A 19,572-nucleotide genomic window follows, 5' to 3' on the forward strand; every position below is an offset into this window, starting at 1 on the left:
TTAGGGCCCAAACATCTATGATGCAGTCTTAACCTAAATGTACTGAATTCTAGAAATTTGGATTCTTGTCCCAGGAATTCTTTTAACCCCATGTGATCCTGTGTAAGTTGCATCCCATCTCTGAGACTCACTTGCCCCCCACCCCCAGCAATTCTGTTGTGCTATAATTTAAAACCACGCGGCAAAAACAGGAGAAGCAGCTGTGACAGCTCCCAGATGTGGCACGCCAGCCGCAGGCCCCTCACCTGCTGCTTTCTCACCAGCTGTGTCTGTTGTCAAATCCTCTTTTTGTTTCTAATTTTATTTATTTCTGCTGTTTCCTCTCTTCCCCCTTGTTTTCCAGAGGTTTATCTTGTGGGTTTTTTTTTTTTTCAAAGAATTAGCTCTGGGATTCGTATATCAATCTGTGTTTCTATTTTCTCCTCTTCTATAGGTTTGTTCTGTGGTTGTCTTTGAATTTCACTGTTTTGCAAATTTATTTTTCCTCTCTTAACGTACTCTGCTCCTTAAAAAGAGTGAACAAGCATTGAAGGGAATAAATATTTCCTCCAAGTTTTGATATGCTGCATGCCAGCCTTTGATGCTTGCTCAAGCTCAGCAGTTGTATTTTAAGTTTCTTTTCTAACATGCTTTTAGTTAGGCATGTTTTTAACCTCTAGTATATGCTTTTTGTTTACATTTTTCTTATTAATGTTAAATGGCAGTGTTAGTGCTTATGGCCAGACTTTTTTCTTTTTCATTCAGCTTAGTGGTGTATGCTCAGTGTTGCTAAATGTCCTGTGGACATTTCAATAAAAAGATTATATTTACTATTTGCAGGGTGTACGTTTCAACATTTATTAATTCCACCTTAATATAATGTCCAGATCTCTGATGTCTTCATATTTTTTTTTTTTTGCTTCATCTGACCTAAGGGTATGGAGCTTGTTAAGGTTCTCCCACTAAAGTTTTTTTGGAAAATTTTCTTTTATTTCTGACGGGTTTTGCCTTATATGTATGTGGCATCATTGTTGGCCTCTCTGAGAGGCATTTTGAAAAATGACTTAAATCAACATAAAATTATGTTTGCTACAGTTAATTCATTTTGCCCAAGATTTTGCCTTGTTACTGGCATGCATTCATTCCTTCAGTAAATGTGTACATGGTGAGTCCCTATGTACTGAGGAGACTCTAGTGAGCAAAACAGACAATCCTTGGCCTCATGGAATTTTTCTTTTTTTAACTTGGAGAACAATAAACAACCTTTTAAAAAAATGAACAAAAAAAAATAGTATGCTTGAAGCTGCTAAAAGCTATAGAGAAAAGTAGGCAAGAAATGGACATAGGGAATACTAGGGGGTGGTGATGTTCTGATTTAATAGCGTGCTCAGGAAAGGACCGGTGACAAGGTGACATAGAGCAAAGACCTGAAGAGGGTATAGGAGGGAAGCAGGTGGAGATTGAGGGAAAGATTGTCCCAGATGGAAAGGCCAGCAAGTGCAAAGGCCCTGAGACAGGCATGTGTCTGGCAGGTTTGAAGAGCATGAAATGTCCTGTGTGGCTGGACTGGATCAGCATGGCGGGGAGTGGAAGGATCTGAGGACTGGCAGGATGAAGGGGGCTTTGCCAATCCCAGGGGGATGGTTTAAAGACTCTGTCTGCTGTTCTGAGTAAGTTGGGGAGCCACGGAATGAGGACATCTGGTTTACCTTTTTTAATGTGTCCTCCTTGGTCGCAGAGTGATAAATGCTTCTTGCTAATGGAACCTTGCCCGTTCTCTTATGTTTAGTCTTTCTAAGTTCTTTGGTTTTCTGTAACAAGTGGCATGTTGTTGAATTAAAAAAAATCCTGAATCTGAAAGTCTTTTCTTCTTTCCAAAAGGAAAATGTTTTAATGCCTATGGTCTTAATTACCATATTTCTATGATACTGTTTCTGTTGCTAAAAACTTTTTCTTTCCTATTTCATGCCTTTCTTTCTTTCTTCTTCTGAACAGACAACTATTATCTTAAATCTAAAATTGTTTATTTTAGCTTTGTTTTGTTAGTGCTAATAATGCCATTTTGGTCTTATTACAAAAAAACAAAAACTAAGGCTTTGGGATCAGACTCCCTGGGTTAGAATTTCTGTTCCACTATTTCTCACTTCTGTGGGCAAGTACTTTACCTCTCTGAGCTTCCTTTCCTCATTTGGAGGTTATTGTGGTAATTATGTCATAAGATTGTTGTAATATTAAGTTAGTATAAGTGAAGTGCCCAGTGTCTCATAAAACTAAGCACTCAGTTTTTAGTCATTATTATGAATTAAATAAATATTAGAAAATATAAATAAGCAAAGAGAAATTATTATCAGAATCCCACTGTGCAGATAATCAATACTGACACTATTTAGAACTTTTTCTCTGTGTGTGTGTGTATGTGTATGAAACAAAAATGAAATCTCACCATACATACTGTTTGGCAGCCTGCATTTTTCACCTAACAGTGCATTATGAGCCCTTTCCCCTATCATTCAGTAATCTTGGCCAACATCATTTTAAAGTTTCATGTGGCCCCTTCTATAGATCTGCTTCAAGTTATACAATCATATTCTTAAGATGTGCAGTGCTTACCTATAAATAACTCCTCAGTAAACATACTTGTAGGAAAATGTCTGTGCATAACTTTATTTCCTAATGAAATTCCTAAGCCTGGAATCGATGGCTTTGAGAACATATGCACTATTAAAGTATTTGCCAAGATGTTTGCAATTTTTTTTCAATCAATTTCCATTCTCACCAATGCTGTGTGAGACTTTTCATTTCACCCACACTTGTCAACATCTGGTATTATAACTTTCAAAGATATGGTGCGATGATTATACATATTATGTTACTAATTATACATATTTACATAATATGCATAATCATACATATTTTGTTACTAATTATGTTGAACATTTTCATTTGTATATTGCACTTGTTTGTATTTATAAATGACTGTATCCTGTCTTTTACCTATCATTTTCTTACTGATTTATAAGAACTTTTTACATAAGAAGAAGAATAATATATCTTTGCTAAAATATATGTTGCAATATTGCCTCTTTTATGTTGAATGTTAATTTTGGTAATTTACATTTTTCTTAGTGATATATAAAGCATGCTGTTCAACTCTAATTAATATAATAAATATGAAGCCAACTGCCAGAAGAGCCTGTTTGTCTTTTAATTCATTGTTATCTGAATTATCCATCCTAGTCTTCACTGTTTCCTGTGGATTTTTTAAGTTCAGCAATTATATTTTTCTTCTGAAAGTAATCTTTCCTAATCTCAGATTGTTTCCCTTTCACAGATGCATTAACCTCTTGACTCATATTGAGAATATATTTTCTAGAATTTTCTTTCAGCAGCAGTTCTATTTCATAGCAAGTACTCGCCTGACCCTCATTGTTTCTCTTTGTGAGTTTTTCATACGACCTGTTATTTTTCTCTCCCTGTCCATCCCTATAGAAGGGAGAGCACAGAGATAATGAGTGTCCCTGTTCTCTCTCACATCTAGATTAAGGGTGAAAGGAGTCTTTTTAGTTTTTGACATTCTTCTTTGTCAGATCAGGATCCTGTTCCCTGTAGAGATTTGGGAGAGAGCTATGGATGGAGACAGCTGCATAACAGGCAGCCCTACCCAACCCACCACCACCCCAACCTCCATGAGGGGCATCTTTCCCTTGTTGGTTTTGTGTACCTCAAAGTTGGAAGGGGGCCCTGCTCCTCTTTTCTTACTTGGAGGCAATAGTGACAGTGTACTGGCCATAGCAAATGGGGTACCATGTTCTTTCTGCCTAATATTCCAGGTGCCAACGTCTTGTGCTTTCTGAATATAGATTGGAATTGGTGACCTTCATCCAGTTCTTGCTGGTCTGACCCAGGGTTGTTAGTGGGGTTCTGTTGGGGCCCCCACTGACTATTGCAGCTGGTCAGTCCCCCTTGATCTGTATTTTCTAAAGTGTGGAGTCCCAAACGGCTTAGCTAGTACCAGGTTGGGGCATAAATAATACTGTTTCTACTCTGAATATTATTCTTTTGTCAGTGCTCCTTCAGTTCTTCAGATTACTCCAAAGAGAGGGTCTTAGAGGGTGCTGGTGTATGCTTAGCAACCTTTAACCTTTGCTGCTGATCTCCCATTTAACAAGGAGCCACTGATGTTAGCCTCAGAGTCTTAGGTAAGCAAAACCATATACTTGGACTTGAGGTAACATTAATTTGCATATATGTTTATTTTTTTTAAATTACTTTCTACTTGTAACAAGTGATCTTGGCTTTCTTTAAAAGGAAGGGATATAAAGTGCCCTTTAAAGTGAATCTGTTATAGAAAAAGAGACAATTTAACGAAAAGCACCAAGTTTATAATAATATCCAGATTGAGCAAAATCCACAAAGGTGGGCAAAGTTTGCCAAACACTGCTCTATATTCTCTTACTGTTTCTCTAGTTTGTGGAAATTCCAGGAAATCCCTGCCGTATGGATAGCACCCTTCTTGATTTCCAGCAAAGATACAGATGTTCTTTTATTTTTGTATTTCTTTTGGTAATTTTGACGGAAATTTGGAGGAAGAGAATTAAACCTCAAATGTGGAGGCTTAGAGGCTCAGATTCTCATCTTTGCTTTGAATCACCTATTCCCTATTTTTAGAAGCTGCTTAGGAAGATTTGTGAATGGAGAAAAAATTGTGACAAAAATTTTAAGTTTTGGTTAAGAAGTCTGTTTGAGGGTGAATAGTTTTGGTATCTTTTTCCCCCTCAACTGACTGGAAGACCTTTGGAATGTCTGTTACCCTTCCTAACTCTCATCTCATCATCTGACTAGATAGAAGCATCTTTGTGGTCAAGAAACAAACAGAAGCCACTTGCTTATTACAATAACACTAGTATCAATAATAATGATGATGATGTCCTTTATTGAACAACTGCTAAATGCCAGGCACTGTGCTTATCGTTTTATATACACTGTCATATCTCAGCTTCATAATAACCCTATGAAAAAGATTTTTATTCAGGTTTATAGAACAGAAAAAATCACATGGTATATATAGAAGAGAGATGGCTAGTGTATCCAGTTATCCAAGGAGGCAAGGACGGAGGCAAGATTTGGACCCAGGCCTAGTTTGACTCCAGGACTTGTGTACTTACCCATGGAGGGAGACCATGTCTCAGGAGGTTGAATATAGAGCACTTTGGGAAGCCTCCTGCAGAGAGTAACAGCACTGTGGAGTTCAGCCCATGGCTGTCCAGAGCAGCTGAGTGCCAAGATGGCAAGGTGGCAATGTGCCCAAAGTGAAAGGTGGGAGATATGCTGGGAGAGCATGTTGGGGATTCGTGGACAGTGTGAAAGCTCCACAGCTTGCTTTCGGGGTCAGAAAGCACTTAATGAACAAGAAAACGGTAAAAATACACAGTTTGAATGGTGTAACTAAGGAAATTGTGGTGTGTGTGTGTATGTGTGTGTGTGTGTGTGTGTGTGTGTGTGTGTGTGTGTGTGTGTAGACAGAGAACTTTGCATCCTATAAACACAGAATATACATTGTTTTTTATATCTCTGGAATATTATAAAAATATATAGTATACCTGGCCACACACACACTTACCCCCAAACAAAAAAAACTTCAACACATTTTTTAAAGTTGATTATTTTTTATACCCTTCCTTTTTTATCCTGATCAACAAAATAGCATCAAGTCAAGTCATGGAATTTGTCCTGCCCTCTTGTCTCCCTGTAGGTTTAAGTTACTGAGCCAGGAGGAAGGTGAGTACTTCAATGTGCCTGTGCCACCAGAAGGAGGTGAGGGCAATGAAGAACTGCGGCAGAAATTTGAGGTGAGATGTTTTCCTTTCTGCATCAGTGGAAACTGGTTGAGTCTACCTCTGTGCTATTTTTTCTGTTTATGTTGTAGTTTCTACCAAGGCCATTTATGACTCTGTGCCTTTGCAATAGTGTTTGAAGGATAAATAGGAGAAGACTCTTACTTATCCTTCAAAACCCCAGTTAAATGTCCCCTGCCTTGTGAAGTCATTCCTGCCTCCCTGTCCTCATTCATATTTAGACCTTTCCTTGAAAGTACTCATTCACTGCTCAGGTCATTTTGATGGTGGCTTGGACTAGGATGGTCATAATGGCAAATGAAAGAAGTGGACAGAGGGGTTTTATTTTGGAGGCTGAGTCCAATAGGCTTGCTAAGAGATAGAATCTGGATTTTGGTCTATCAGTGGGATCATGCTGTACTGTTAACAAATGGAATTGATTGTGCAGGTGACTCTCTGAAATACCTGTGAGTGTATCTTCTAGTGATTAAGAGCCCTTGCCTCTGACCTTGGGCTATAGCACTGGCTCTGGCTCTACCTCAGATAAGCCCCTTATCTTCTGTGGGGTCAAATAAGCCTCATTTTCAGCTATATGAGAGTAGCAGTTGTGTAGGACATACCCCAGAGTTACAAAGAAAATGTTTGGGGGAAGATGGGTTTGAGTTCTTTCATTATATGTGTATTGCTGTTTTGTTCATTTTGTTTTGCTGTGTTTTTAGATTCCACATATAAGTGAAATCACATGGTATTTGTCTTTCTCTGCCTGGCTTATTTCACTTATACACTGATTTTAAAGTAGTTTCATAAAGGAAAACACATATTTTTTACCATGAAAACTCAGTTTACTGCATCTGATGGGAAATTATCAATTCTAGATAAGTAATGATGGTTTACTAACTCTGGAAAAATGTATAAAATAACTAAAATGAAATAGATTACTATCATTGTTATTCATCACATCATCACATAAGCAGATAAAAAAATTATGACCAGGTCAAGTTCTGTGAAAGAGAGGTCCATGGGACTTTGAGAACATGTAAGAGGGAAGTAAAACTGGGTCTGAGAGCAGAGGGAAGGAATCACTGAGGAAACAATAATGCAAGTTAACTAAGAAGGGAAAAGAGCATTCCATTCAGAGTGAACAGCATGTACAAAGGTCCTGTGGTGAGGAGTTCTATAGCACCTATGTGAGGAAGGCCAGTGTGGGCAGAGAGAGCTAAGGATGAGTTTGAGGTAAGTCTGGGGAGGCAGGTGAGGGTCAGTGTAGAAGGGCTGTGCTGGCCTTAGCAAGGATTTTGGTGTTTATTCCAAGAGTTAGTTTCTCCCTCAACTTAACTGAAGTAGCACTTGACTTTGACCATTGTCTGGAGCCTGTGCCCTCCACAAAACCCAGACTGTGGTGATGGTTCTGACCTAGTGGGATACCCCTTCCTGAAACACCTGGAGTAAACACACAGACCTTGGGCTCATTAGTCATTTTATTTTGAACTTGGAAACTGAAGGTCATTCCCATTGATCTGGCTCAAGCCCAGATGAGTTGATGAAGGACTTTCCCACTGGTAGGGCCAAGCACTGGACACTGTTGATTAGGACAGGAAGGCAGTCCTTTAAGAGAACACCTTCCATATCTTTCCTCAACTTTCTGACAAAGTGGCGCCCATTTGCTTCTGTGTTTAAAATGTACCATTGTGAGTGAAAAAGTAAGGACAGTATTTTCTTGTATAAAATGAAGTCTCAGTTTTGCAGAATGATTTCTTCCATCCTAGGGCACCTGGGGTGACATTTCAGAACACCAAGGAAAACATTCCGTACGTGGACAGAGCATTTTGTCTGGGCCAGCTATTGGCTTGAAGGAGAGGACTGTTTTATCTGTGTGCAACATAATGCATCTCTTTATTTCTAGCAAGAGCCTGCAAATGCTTGTTTATGCCTGAATTATAATTACTCCATACTATAGTTGTTGATTTAAAAAATCTCTCCAACAGACTGGAAATTGTTCTCAGACACATGAAGAAATTTCAGTTGACCTTGAACGTGAGAAATGTAATCCCTTTGCAATAACCAATTAGCAGCCAGAATGACTCAGAAATTACTTTCAAGCCTCTTATCTGGAGAAATTCTGAGTGACGGTAAAATCGAGCTGCTGGAATTGGGGTAATAGAATTTCATGGTAGGGTGAGCTTGGTGCATCCACATGTAGTGTATTTCAGAACGTCAGACTTGGCTTTGTTTGGGGGACTTTTGGGTGACGGGAGCTTGCCAGTGATCCAGGAAAAGTACATTTTGGATAGTTCAGAATGGGTTTTCTGACAGACTTAGAATATTTTTCCTTAACTAAATGCCTTCTGTGTGCCATTTATTATTCCGAGTGCTTCAGAAATATTAACTCATTTAGCTTCATCCTCACAACAATCCCCAGTGGTAGGTACTATCATCATCCCCATTTTTCTTTCACAAAAGAAATGGAGACCCAGAGAAGCTAAGCAACTTCCTACCATTCCATAGCTGACTGTTATCCTGGTTTGAGTTTCCCCAGAAATGGATTATGAGGTTCCAAGTGCAGGTAGCTTCTTTGGTAAGTAATTCCAGGCAGCATCCTGAGCTAGCAGGGCAGCGATGCAGGAAGGAAGCTGGAGAAGCAGGCATCCCAAGTGGGTTACCACTACAGGTAGCTGGGGTCGAATCCTTCTGGGGAGCTCTGGGACTTGAATGCATGCCTCAGGGTTTCCTAGTCATGGAACAGGAAGCTTCAGGATAATCCACCAGCTAGCCTTCTTCCCTCACTAGCTGAGGGCTGGTTCCAGGGGAATTAACTCGCCAGCACTTTCAGCTTACCTTGCCTGTGGGCTGTGCTTGCTCCTACAACTGGGAAATGAGCCCTCAGGCAGAGCCACAGGTGTAGAGAGGAGAGTGCCAAGGGATCTTGGCAGGACACCTGGGGCCACATCTGGGCAGTGTGTTCTGTTCTGGTCAAGAGCCAGGCTGCCTGGTTTTGAATCCCAGCTTGGCCACTTGTTTGCTGAGTGACTGTAGGCAAGTTACTTAAACTCTCTGAGCTTTCGATTCCCCATCTACAAAATGGGGGGAATCACATTACTTCTTACCTCATAAGGTTATGTGAGGATTGAATGAGATAATGTATTGAGAGCAGCGTCTGGCATATCATAGCATTCAAATGTCAGGCCACTGTTAGCATTATTAGCTCCCTTCTTGGAATAAAAGCTCAAAGCATGTTCCTTCTGGGCTTTGGAAGGGCTGCTCAGGAGTTGGAGGCATCTTTGGGGCACCTAGCCACTGAGGTCTCTGCCTCGACTGCTGGGTGTGGGACCACTCCTGGGAGCTCCTGGTAAGTGTGGGGGTGGCAGAGGAGCCTGTAGGTTAAGCCAGGACAGGCATTAACCATCTGAGACAGAGCCCTGGAGGCTGGTTGCTGAGGCACCTTCACTGTCCCCTAGTGCATCTGGGAAGAGGCAGGGCTCTGTGCTCAGAAGCATAGTCTTCTTTCTCTTTGAGCACTGAGTGCTGTGACTCCAAATTGCAGACATGAAAAGGCAGCCTGTTTCTGAAGGCATATCCAATCCAGCAAGATAAAGAGTAATTTTAATTTGGGCCTCAGTTTAGAAATGTTTACTCTTTGATGGAGTACCTGCAAATTGTGAGGGTGCTGGGAATCATAGGACTTTGAAAGGAACACAGGAACAGGGTTCTTGTCTTCCAAAGGCTCACTGTGTAAGGGGTCACATAACCAAAGGTTTTCAGGAGTGAGGCAAGTAACAAGAAAGGGCAAAGCTTGGTGTAAGACAGCAGGGCAAGGTGGGGACATGCCTCACCTAAAGGCACCATGCTTTACTGGATGGAACCTGGTGTTACCAGGTCTGCTTCCATAAAAGAAGCTGGGAATCTGGGTTTTTATAGTACAACTGATTTTCAACAGTTGCCAACTAATTTAAATATTACAACAATAATAACGCTGTGTAGACTAGGCTGATAAGGCTATTAGACTTTTGATCTAGAGTTTAGAATCTGAGATAACATTTTGCTTAGTCTATTCAGACTAAAAAACCAAGACTAGATGGCTTAAAAAACAAACATTTATTTCCCACAGTTCTGGAGGCTGGGAAGTCCAAGATCAAGGTGTGACAGATTCCGTGTCTGGTGAGGCCTGCTTCCTGGTTCATGGACAGCTGTCTTCTTACTGCGTCCTCACATGGCAAAAGGGATGACAGAGCCCTCTGGGGCCTCTCTTATAAGGGCACTAATCCTGTTTGTGAGGGCCCCACCCTCATGACCTCATCACCTCCCATAGGCCCCACCTCGTAATCACCTTTGAGGGTTAGGATTTCAACATGTACACTTTGGACACAAACATTCTAGCCTTTATGGGGAGACATGAACATTATAGGTTCATAGCACGTACTTATGAGAAAAGTCACAAAAGCAAATTGAGACTGAGTGTGGAAAGAGGGCCTTTAGTCCCAAATTCAGAGGAGAGAAGCCTGCTTGCAGGGCTGAGGAATGGAGCCACTGGCCACTTGCTCCTTGAAGGACAGAACAAAACTTCCTCTAAGCAAAGTCAATTGGAGAAATTGTAAAGTTTTCTTCCCTCACTCACTTTTCACTGGCAGGGTGTCTTGAGACCTATAAATGGTCCCCTAAGGGCTAGAATGGGGTCTGGGGACCAGGGACAATCAGGACTTGTATCTTCAGAGGTTGGAGAATGGAGTATGTCACTTGACTGGGCCTTGAGTCAGGGTTCGGAGCAGGTGAGAGACAGGTAATCAAGCAAGGAGAGCTGGGTGGGGAGGAAGGAGGGAAGGTGTTTGGGTCCGAACAGCCTGGGTAAAACTCTGGTTGCTGGAGAGTGAGAATTCAGGTAGGTGGGGAGATATGGCCCCAAAAAGTCAGTACAGCTTCCATTCTGGGCTCTTTTCTAATTTGCAGTTTCCCTGGTGATCTCAGGTTTGAATTACCCACTCCATGCCTGTAACCCCCAAATCTCTGTCTCCATTTCAGATACTGTTTCTTAACCCCAAACCCATATACACAGCCACTTACTGGGTATTTATTCTTGGCTGTCCCAGAGACACTTGAATGTCGACATGCCTTGTTGCAGAATAACTTGGCCAAGTGTGTTCACGGCAACTTTACAGGTAGCCAAAAAGTGGAAACAACACTAATGCCCATAAATAGGAGAATGGATAAACATAAGCACTGAATGCTGTTCAGCAATACAAAGGCCCAAACTACTGCGTCATGCAACAGTGTGGACAAATGTCAAGAATGTTATGATGAATGTAAGAAGCCAGACGCAAAAGACTACATTACTTTATAAAGGGAAGCCTGTTCTGCTTCCACAACACTTCACCAAATGTGTGCATTCTCTACACTGAGCAATTCTATTCGCTGTGGACACCAACAGGGTGTCCTCCAATTTAGTCCACTTATGACACTACCTGGAGCTAGTTAAGGGCTTGGTTGCACAAGACTGACCCTGCTTCAGATGCCAGTAATGAGTAGTGGGTTCCTAGATCGCCTGCACTTCTGTCAGACTTGGCCATCACCTTCCCAAGTGCTGAGAACAGAAGCCAAAGCATCGTCCTTCATCCCTGATCTCCTCACCTGATGTACACCCAGCTCCGAAAAGTCTGTCTCACAAACAGGCCCACTTGGCTCCATCCACACTGCAGATGCCAAGGTCAGCCTTGCCATATCTCGCCTTGATGGCTGCAGTCACTTCCACCTGGTTCCCAAACTCACCTCCTTCAAATGGGTCTCTTCACTGTACCTCGAGTGATCTTCTAAATGTAATAGGATCACACCATGGCCCTCCTTAAAACCTTCCATGCTCAGATTCAGCCCAAACTTCTTCACAGGGCTTACAAGGTCCTTCTTGCCTTTTGGCTGCACCCCATATGCTACATCTGCTTGGCACTCTGTGTTCCGGCCAGACTCAAAGTATTTAGTTCTTTGCATATGTCCTGCTCTCTGCCCCATAAATGCCGCTTCTGCTGCTGGCACCAGCTTCCTTACCTGGATACCTCCAACATGGGATTTGAACACAGTGGAGAACCCAGTCCCTGATCAAAGAATGCAGGCTCTTTGAGCACCCATATTTGTTTTTCTCTCTAGTGATCCTCATCATGTAGAGCCTTAGCTGGCACAAAGCAGGCATTCAAGTATTCCCTGAATGAATGAATCTTCAAAACCCCAAAAAGAATTTTGATGCCTCTTTGTCTTCAAAAGACAACTGACTAGTAATAGCTACCATTCATTGAGCGTCTAGGATACATCATCTCATTCATCATCTCCATGTTCTTGAAAAGGGGACTGAGATTTAGAAAGGTTCGTTCAACAAACGCGAGCAAGTGCCTATTCTGGGCCAGGCTCTTCTCTTTGCACCAGGAATACAGAGAACAAAACAGACAAAATTTGCTCTCATAGAGCGTATATTTTAGTATGAGGAGCAAGACAATAAATTAAGAAATAAGATTCTAAGATGGTAATGAGGGATATGGAGAAAATTAAGTAAGGGGGTGGACATTACTGAGAGCTATTTCATGTTGGTGCTGGGAATGGCCTGCTTATCAGAGTTCATGTAGCGCTGGGGAAAGAACTCCAGGCCCAAGGACAGCAGGTGCAAAGGCCCAGGGCAAGAGTGTGTTGATGCTTTAGAGAACACCCATGAGCCCACTGTGGCTGTAGCAAAGAGAAGGGTGCAGAGAGGCCAGGTCATCTGTCGCCTTTGGCTTTTTCTTTGAGAGAGAGGGGAAGGTGTGGGATGTTGGGTGGAAGAGCATCGTGAGCTGACTGACTTGCTGAGGACCTCACAGCTTGTGCATGCCAGAGTCAGGACTCTAACCTGCACTGTGAACTCCATAGTTTTCTTGCTCCTAGAAGTGAACCCACTAACATGGTCCTGGCAGCTGCAGGCCTCCTATTCTCTCCTCTTTCCAGAGTATTTGCTGCCATCCTGAGTCACCAGTTCTGCTGTGAGGGTGGTGTCTGCTCATAGCTGTGAGACCCTCCTCCACTGCACTACAGACAAATGTGGGCCTCACTCAACCATTTATCCCTTTAGCAGGAAACTATAGTAGTTGTCAGGGTAACTGCAGAGAATTAGGGAACATTTTTGCCCCCGCAGAGTTTCCAGTACATTGGGGCAAACAAGTGAACTGTTATCATCAATATAAATGGGAAGTGGAGTGGATGACGGCAGCAAATAGGGACACATAATCCTGATGGGAAGAATCAAGGAAGGCTTCCCAGGGGAAGTGACCATGTGAGGTGGGGGTAACCCTGTAGTGGAGAGGAGAGTATAGCCATCCACACCAGCAGCAAGAGCAGGTGCAAAGGCCCTGAGGTGGGAGGTGGGTGAAGGAAGAATGAAGCTGAGTAGCAAGGAAGAAAGACCCAAAAAGGGACGATTTTGAGAACCAAGTGGGGCCTAATCATACTGGGCTGTGGAGACCCCTAAAAGCACTGAGGTCTTCATGCTAAAAATAATGAGTCGCTACTGAAGCCCTTTAAGCAAGTGGTGACTTGGTTGGGTAGGAAGAAGTGGGTGTATGTGAAGCCCCATGGTGGAGGAGCCAAGGTGGACCGTCCAGGTGAGAGATGATGCTCGTGGTGTTGGTGGAGACGGGAAGAAGATGAATCCTAGAGACAGCTAGGAAGAAAACGTGACTGTTCCCGGTGGTGGATGAGTTGTGAGGGGTAAGAGAACTGCAGGTGCCAAGGAAGGCCTCCAGGTTTCAAGCTTGCAGAGTGGATAGTTGCCATGCTTTTCAGCAAGACGGGGGCATGAGGGGCAGGAACCATAGCTTGCGGCATGCATACGTGACTTCCAAAAGGGCATCCTCAAATCTAATGAGGTTTTCTGTGTGCTTCCCCCTCCAGAGGGCCAAGATCAGTCAGGGGACTAAGGCTCCAGAAGAAAAGACAATCAACACCATATCCAAGCTTGACAACAACGGGAACAGGGACCGGATGAAACTGACTGACTTTAACTTCCTGATGGTGCTTGGGAAAGGCAGCTTTGGCAAGGTACACAGTAAGGCTCAGTGGCTATTCCCACTGCAGAAGAACGGCTAACAAGGTGGGCACATTTGCTGTTCCTATGAGGCTCATATTCCAGTGAGGCAAAGAGGTACAAGTAGGCCCACACTACCATTCATAATGAATACTGTGAAGCAAGTGAATGGAGTGCTGTGCCACAACCAGATCAAGAGGGAACCCACTCAGACCATCTAAGGAGGTGACATATAAGTTGAGACCTGAAGGATGGGTATTCATCAGCTCTACATGGCAAGGGCTAGGAAAGAATGTTCCCAGTAGAGAGAACAGCACGTGTAAAGGTCCTGCGGTATGGAAGGGGTTGGTTCATTGTAGGTTCTGTTAGGTGATGGGGCCAAAATGTCATGTGCAGGGGGAGGTAGTAGGATGTGAGGTTGCAGAGATGGAGGTTGGGGGTGCGGGGAGCTGATCATGCAAAACTTTATGCGCTATGGTGAGGAGTTTGGATTTTATTCACAGCGCAGCGGGGAACCATTGAAAGTTTTTTAAGCAGAGGAGTGACATCAGATTTGCCTTTTGGAAAAGATCACTCTTGCAGCTGAGAATGGAAACAGCTCCTTTTGAACAATGGCACAGTTGAAGGATGACTCTGGGACTAGTAGAGTGATTCTGGATGCTGTTATAGATACCAGGAGATGCTCTTTTACTGAAGTCGAGATTGTATTATAAGTATTCCTGACTTGTTTAGTGTTGTTTTGAGTCTTTTAATCCCTTTGTGTGCCACAAATATGTCTAGTATAAATCTCACACCACAAACTCAGGTGTGCAAAAAATATAAATTTCTTCTCTATCTCTGCAGCCTAAATCCCCAAATCTGCAGTTGACCTTGAGTTCCCCTGTCCCTTGCCTTACCCCAGCCATGTCTAATCCCGACAGATTCTTCTCCAAAGCATGTCATGAATTTACTGACTTCTCTCCACCTTCACTAATGCAACCCTAATCAAAACCATTTATACCACCTGGGCCACTGCAGAGGTTCCTAGCTGGTTTCTCTGCTCTAACTCTTGTTTTGTATTGCTGATATGCTGCTAACTGTAGTCATTTTTTAAAACTTATATTAAATCAAGGCACTCCCCTGCTTAAAACTCTCCGATAACCTCCCATCACATTAGAATAAATTCTATACTACATCCTTGGCTTATAATATGACCTTTGTTTTCTGCTTGGTGACTTTGTTTTTCTTCCCCTCCAATCACCCACTGTGCTCTGGCCACACTGGTGGTTCTTGGGTTTTTGAAACATATAAAGCTCCTTCCTCTCTTAGAGCTTTTGTGATGCTGTTCCCTTTATTCTTTCCATGGCTGGCTGTTTCTTGTCATTCCCATCTCAACTTAGATGTCCCTTCTTCTGAGAAGCCTTCCTTGACCACCCACTCAAAGAGCCACTCATTCATTCTCCATTTTATTTCACCACCTTATAGCACCCATAACAAGATGATACTTTTCTTGTGTACTTACTGGTTTTCTCTTCTCCTTCTAAGATTTGAGCTCCACAAGAGCAGGGACCTTTTCTGTCATGTTCACTATGTATTTCCAGTGTCTATGGACTGAATTCCTTCAGGGTCTAGACAGAATGCATGGATTTTCTCTATCTAGGGGTTACAAGACCACCTGCTGAGATGGAATGAGGGATCTTGGGTGGTGGCACAAAGTTTGAAGAGCCTCAGCTTGAGATGGGAATATGATCAGGAACATGCAATAAGATTGCTGAACAGCTCCGGGGTCCACAAAGTTGAGAATAGCAGTTGGTAATGGAAGTGTGTGAAGTTTGCCAGCAGCTCTGAGCAGCCTGGGTACAGAGATGGAGAAATAAATGGGGGACTTGAGAGAATGGTGGGGCTTAGCAGGATCAGTGAACCAGATGACAGCAATAAGGGAGTTAAGGATTCTGGGTAGAGCGATGCCCATTGCAGATCCATGAGAGCCTGCTTCTGGCAGGTGCTCTGTCAAAGTGGATTGAATGAAAAAATAAAAATGATATCTGGACCAGGTTGGGAAGGAAATCAAAGCAGGAGAAAGGTCATAACCTGGGTGGGAAAGAAGGAGTCTAGAGGCCCAGGGATGAAACGAATGCGTAAGATCAAGAGATTTAAAATGCTACAAAGAATAGGGGCATTTAGATTCCTTATTACAGACAGGGTGGTTCCCAAAGTGACAAGGAAGAAAGTGGCTTAACTGAAGAAGTTGTAATAAGCTGAGGCAGTTGGGGAGTTTTAAAAAATTAAACTGTATTTGTAATAAGCCCTGTATTCACATGGCTCATAATGAAAATTACATTAAAAGAATAAACATGGAGAAGTCTTGCTCCTACCCAAGTTCATATCTTTCTGTGCCCTCTTGCTGCTACTGCCCGCCATAGGTAAATGTTTTTGTTAATTAATTTGCATCTTTCCAGCTCTTCTATGCTGACTTAACAGATATAAATATGCATTTTTATTCTTGTCCTTTTTACTTCAAAAGTTAGCATATTATATACATAGCTCTGCATCTCTTTGATCACTGAACAGTACAGGCTGGAGAGTTTTTGATTGAGGAATGGAAGTCCCAGAGGGCCTTACAGAAAGGATTGGGGTGGTGGTGGGTGGAGGAGTAGCAGAATGGGTCACTGGGGAACAGTGAGGGAGTGAGGGAGAATAGATCATATGTTTCCATGGAAACTGTTATAATAATTGAGAGTTCTGCTCCAGACCGAGGATGTGGCATCAAATAAATCACAGACGAAGACAACAGTACATCGTGAAAGCAAAACAGAATAACAAAAAACCCTGTGGTCCCTTATCTAGTAATCCTTTGCAACTCCAGAGTTTCCAAGCATGGCTTTAAGTAAATGTGATTTTATGTTTGAGGGCCAACTTTGAACAGTTTGCAATCTTGTTAGGTAGATAGATCAATCCCCTTAAGTAGAAAAGCACAGCCATGGTAGTCGCTCTCCCCCTTCCAAAGAGGGAAGAGGTTGACCTTTGGGGTGATCTGTGTCTGTCTCCCCTCCCCCAGGACACTGTATCAGATCTGGCCCAGAAAAACATGCTCTCAAGTGCCGTAATTATTTGTGGAGCAACTAGGGAGTGGCGTGAACATTTTGCTAAGATCTGTGAAAATGAAACCAGGGAGAGAGCAAGTGTGAAGGCCCTTGAGTTCCAAACAATAAGTCCTATTTAAAAAACTTTAAAAAGAAGAACCACTCGGAGAGTTCACTTTCCAGGACAGGTGAGAATGTTCACCTGGATGAGTTATCTTCCCAGAACAGGGCCTCTTGGTATGTTCGACTTACTTGGAGTTAGATGCCTTCTGAAACTTTTATTCTGGACCATTCAAATGTACTATTCATTTATTATTTGATGCTTACTTTAAGAGTTTTATCCTTCTCTCTCTATTTTTATTTATTTATTTTTATCAAGGAAAGATTGGCACATAACATGAGTTTCAGGTGTTCAGCACAATGTTTCAGGATTTATACACGTATGTGAAATGATCACCATATTGTCGGGTTAGCATCCATCTTCATGCGTAGTTACGAATTTGTTTTTTCCTGTGAGACATTTCACTCTCCGTTTTTTATGATGCCTTAAACCTTTGACTTTAGCTTTGGCAGCCACTACACTTTTCAAGAATTTAACCTCTGTGGTTGTTGAGTGATTACTGGGGATAAAGTTATGCCCCAAATATATAAATTGGACAGCTGTGTACTACTCAGATTAATTGTATGAGGGGACCTGATAACATAAACACAGCAAATACCTGATAAAGTATCTACACAGCACAAATACAACTCTCTCCATTATAAACTTGATTCCTCTAGTCCTAAAATGCTGCCATAATAAATGTCCACTAAATATTTCATTAATTGCTTGCCTTCTGAGACTTCAGACATGCTTGTGGTAATTTGTATGATCTGAGTCTTTTAACAAAGTTACGCTGGGACATTTGAACAGAGACTTTCTTATTCTCTTATACCCCTGACTCTTCCCTGTGGAGGGTACGGTGCTAATGGGCTGGGAGCTGGGGGAGGCAGGTATATGCTGTGTGGACATAGATGAAGTGCAAACCCAATAGCACAAAGTCAATGTAAAAAAGATCTATCATGGAAAATGACTGGTTACTAGAAAAATAAGAAAATAGCCCAAGTGCTCATCAATAGTGTGAAAGTTAAATATATAATGACATGTCGCTAATATGTTCAAAAGAATAGGGTCTTTGTCTTCTCTGTCATCTCTGTCTATCTGTCATTATGGAAAGATGTCCATGACATAATATAAAGTAAAACAGAAACAAATCACTGAACATTATGATTAATAATATAAAATATACTACACACAGAATAATTTTATGTCATATATTCTCATCGAGTTTTTCTCCCAATATTTTTTTCCCAATATTTTATTGTGAAAATATTTTAAGCACAGAAAGGTTGGAAGAATTATACAATGGACATCCGTAACAGCTGCAACCTAGATTCTACCGTTAATATTTGACTGCATTTGCTTTAACACAAATCTATCCATCTCTCTGTCCCTTAGTCAACCCATTTTTAATGCATTTCAAAGCAAGTTGCAGACATCAGTATACTTTCCCCTAAACTTTTCAGCATGTGTATTATTTAACCAGAATTCAGTATTTGTTTTTGATAATTTTTAAATTGTAACTCTTTCTACAAACAACAAATGCACCAAGAAGTGTATCATTCTATGAATTTTGAAAAATGCATACTTTAAAACCCAGTGGGGACCTAAACATTAATAAGGAAAATCACACTAACAGATGTAGAGTGCAGACATGATATTTAATGTCTGCGGGGATGTGACTGGCCTTAGTCGAAGTTAGTGAAGCTGAAAAGTTTAGGGGAAACTATACTGATGTCTGCAAGTTGCTTTGAAATGCATTAAAAATGGGTTGATGAAGGGACAGAGAGATGGACAGATTTGTGTTAAAGCAAATGCAGAAAGTGGCTCTTGAGCAATATTTAAAGGATGAGTTAACTATGCTAAGAGTAGAGGAAATAAATGAAAATTTCAGAATGCCTCTCCATCCTGAGTGTGCCCTCAAGCCAGGTTTGGTGGTTCTTTGGGGCAGACAAGGCCCCTAAGCTCCTTTGTTACTGAGGGTGAATTCAGCTGCTATAACATATAGACCCCCAAATGTATACTGGCTCAAAGACAATAGCAATTTGCTTTACATTCATGTAACAACATCCACAATGGGTGTTCCTGGCCTTGCCCACTCTCTATATGGTGATTAAGGGGCCCAGGTTCCTTTCATATTATATGTCTCCATTAATCCCCATGCCCTTATTTTTGTCTACATTCCCAGGGCAGAGGTGGTCTGAGAGTATGGAGGAGGGACAAGCTGCTTCTACAAAGTCTTGGTTTAGGAATGACACCCATCACTTTTGCCTAAAGGGAGAGAATTCAGTTTCATGGCCATGCCTCAGTGCAGGGGAGGCTGGGAGAATGGTTTTGCTGGGAATCTAGGGTCTCAGCCATACTTCCTACTTTTCAGCTCTGGTTGGAATTTTTCTTGGAGACACAAAAGACCTTCTGGCTTTTCCCTGTGAAAATCCCAATTTGTCATCCCTCACAAAAGCAAAAATACCCTCTTCTTGGTAACATTTCCTTGCCTTCAAATCATGGAACATGCCAGGTGTTGATACTGCTTTTCCTCCTGAAGCACAGCATAAGCCAGGAATAAAT

General features: G+C 41.9%; 1 protein-coding gene across 2 annotated transcripts in view; it reads left to right on the forward strand.

The window, feature by feature from the left end:
• PRKCB (protein kinase C beta) overlaps positions 1-19,572 on the forward strand; it is a 308,913-nt gene that overhangs the window by 217,499 nt on the left and 71,842 nt on the right. For both annotated transcript variants that reach the window (XM_036916934.2, XM_036916933.2), the window contains exons 8-9: positions 5,732-5,828; positions 13,710-13,856. In XM_036916934.2, coding sequence (XP_036772829.1) covers positions 5,732-5,828; positions 13,710-13,856 — 244 coding nt within the window. The remainder of the gene's footprint in view (positions 1-5,731; positions 5,829-13,709; positions 13,857-19,572) is intronic.

The sequence above is a fragment of the Manis pentadactyla genome, chromosome 10 (assembly GCF_030020395.1).
Source record: "Manis pentadactyla isolate mManPen7 chromosome 10, mManPen7.hap1, whole genome shotgun sequence".
Lineage (NCBI taxonomy): Eukaryota > Metazoa > Chordata > Mammalia > Pholidota > Manidae > Manis > Manis pentadactyla.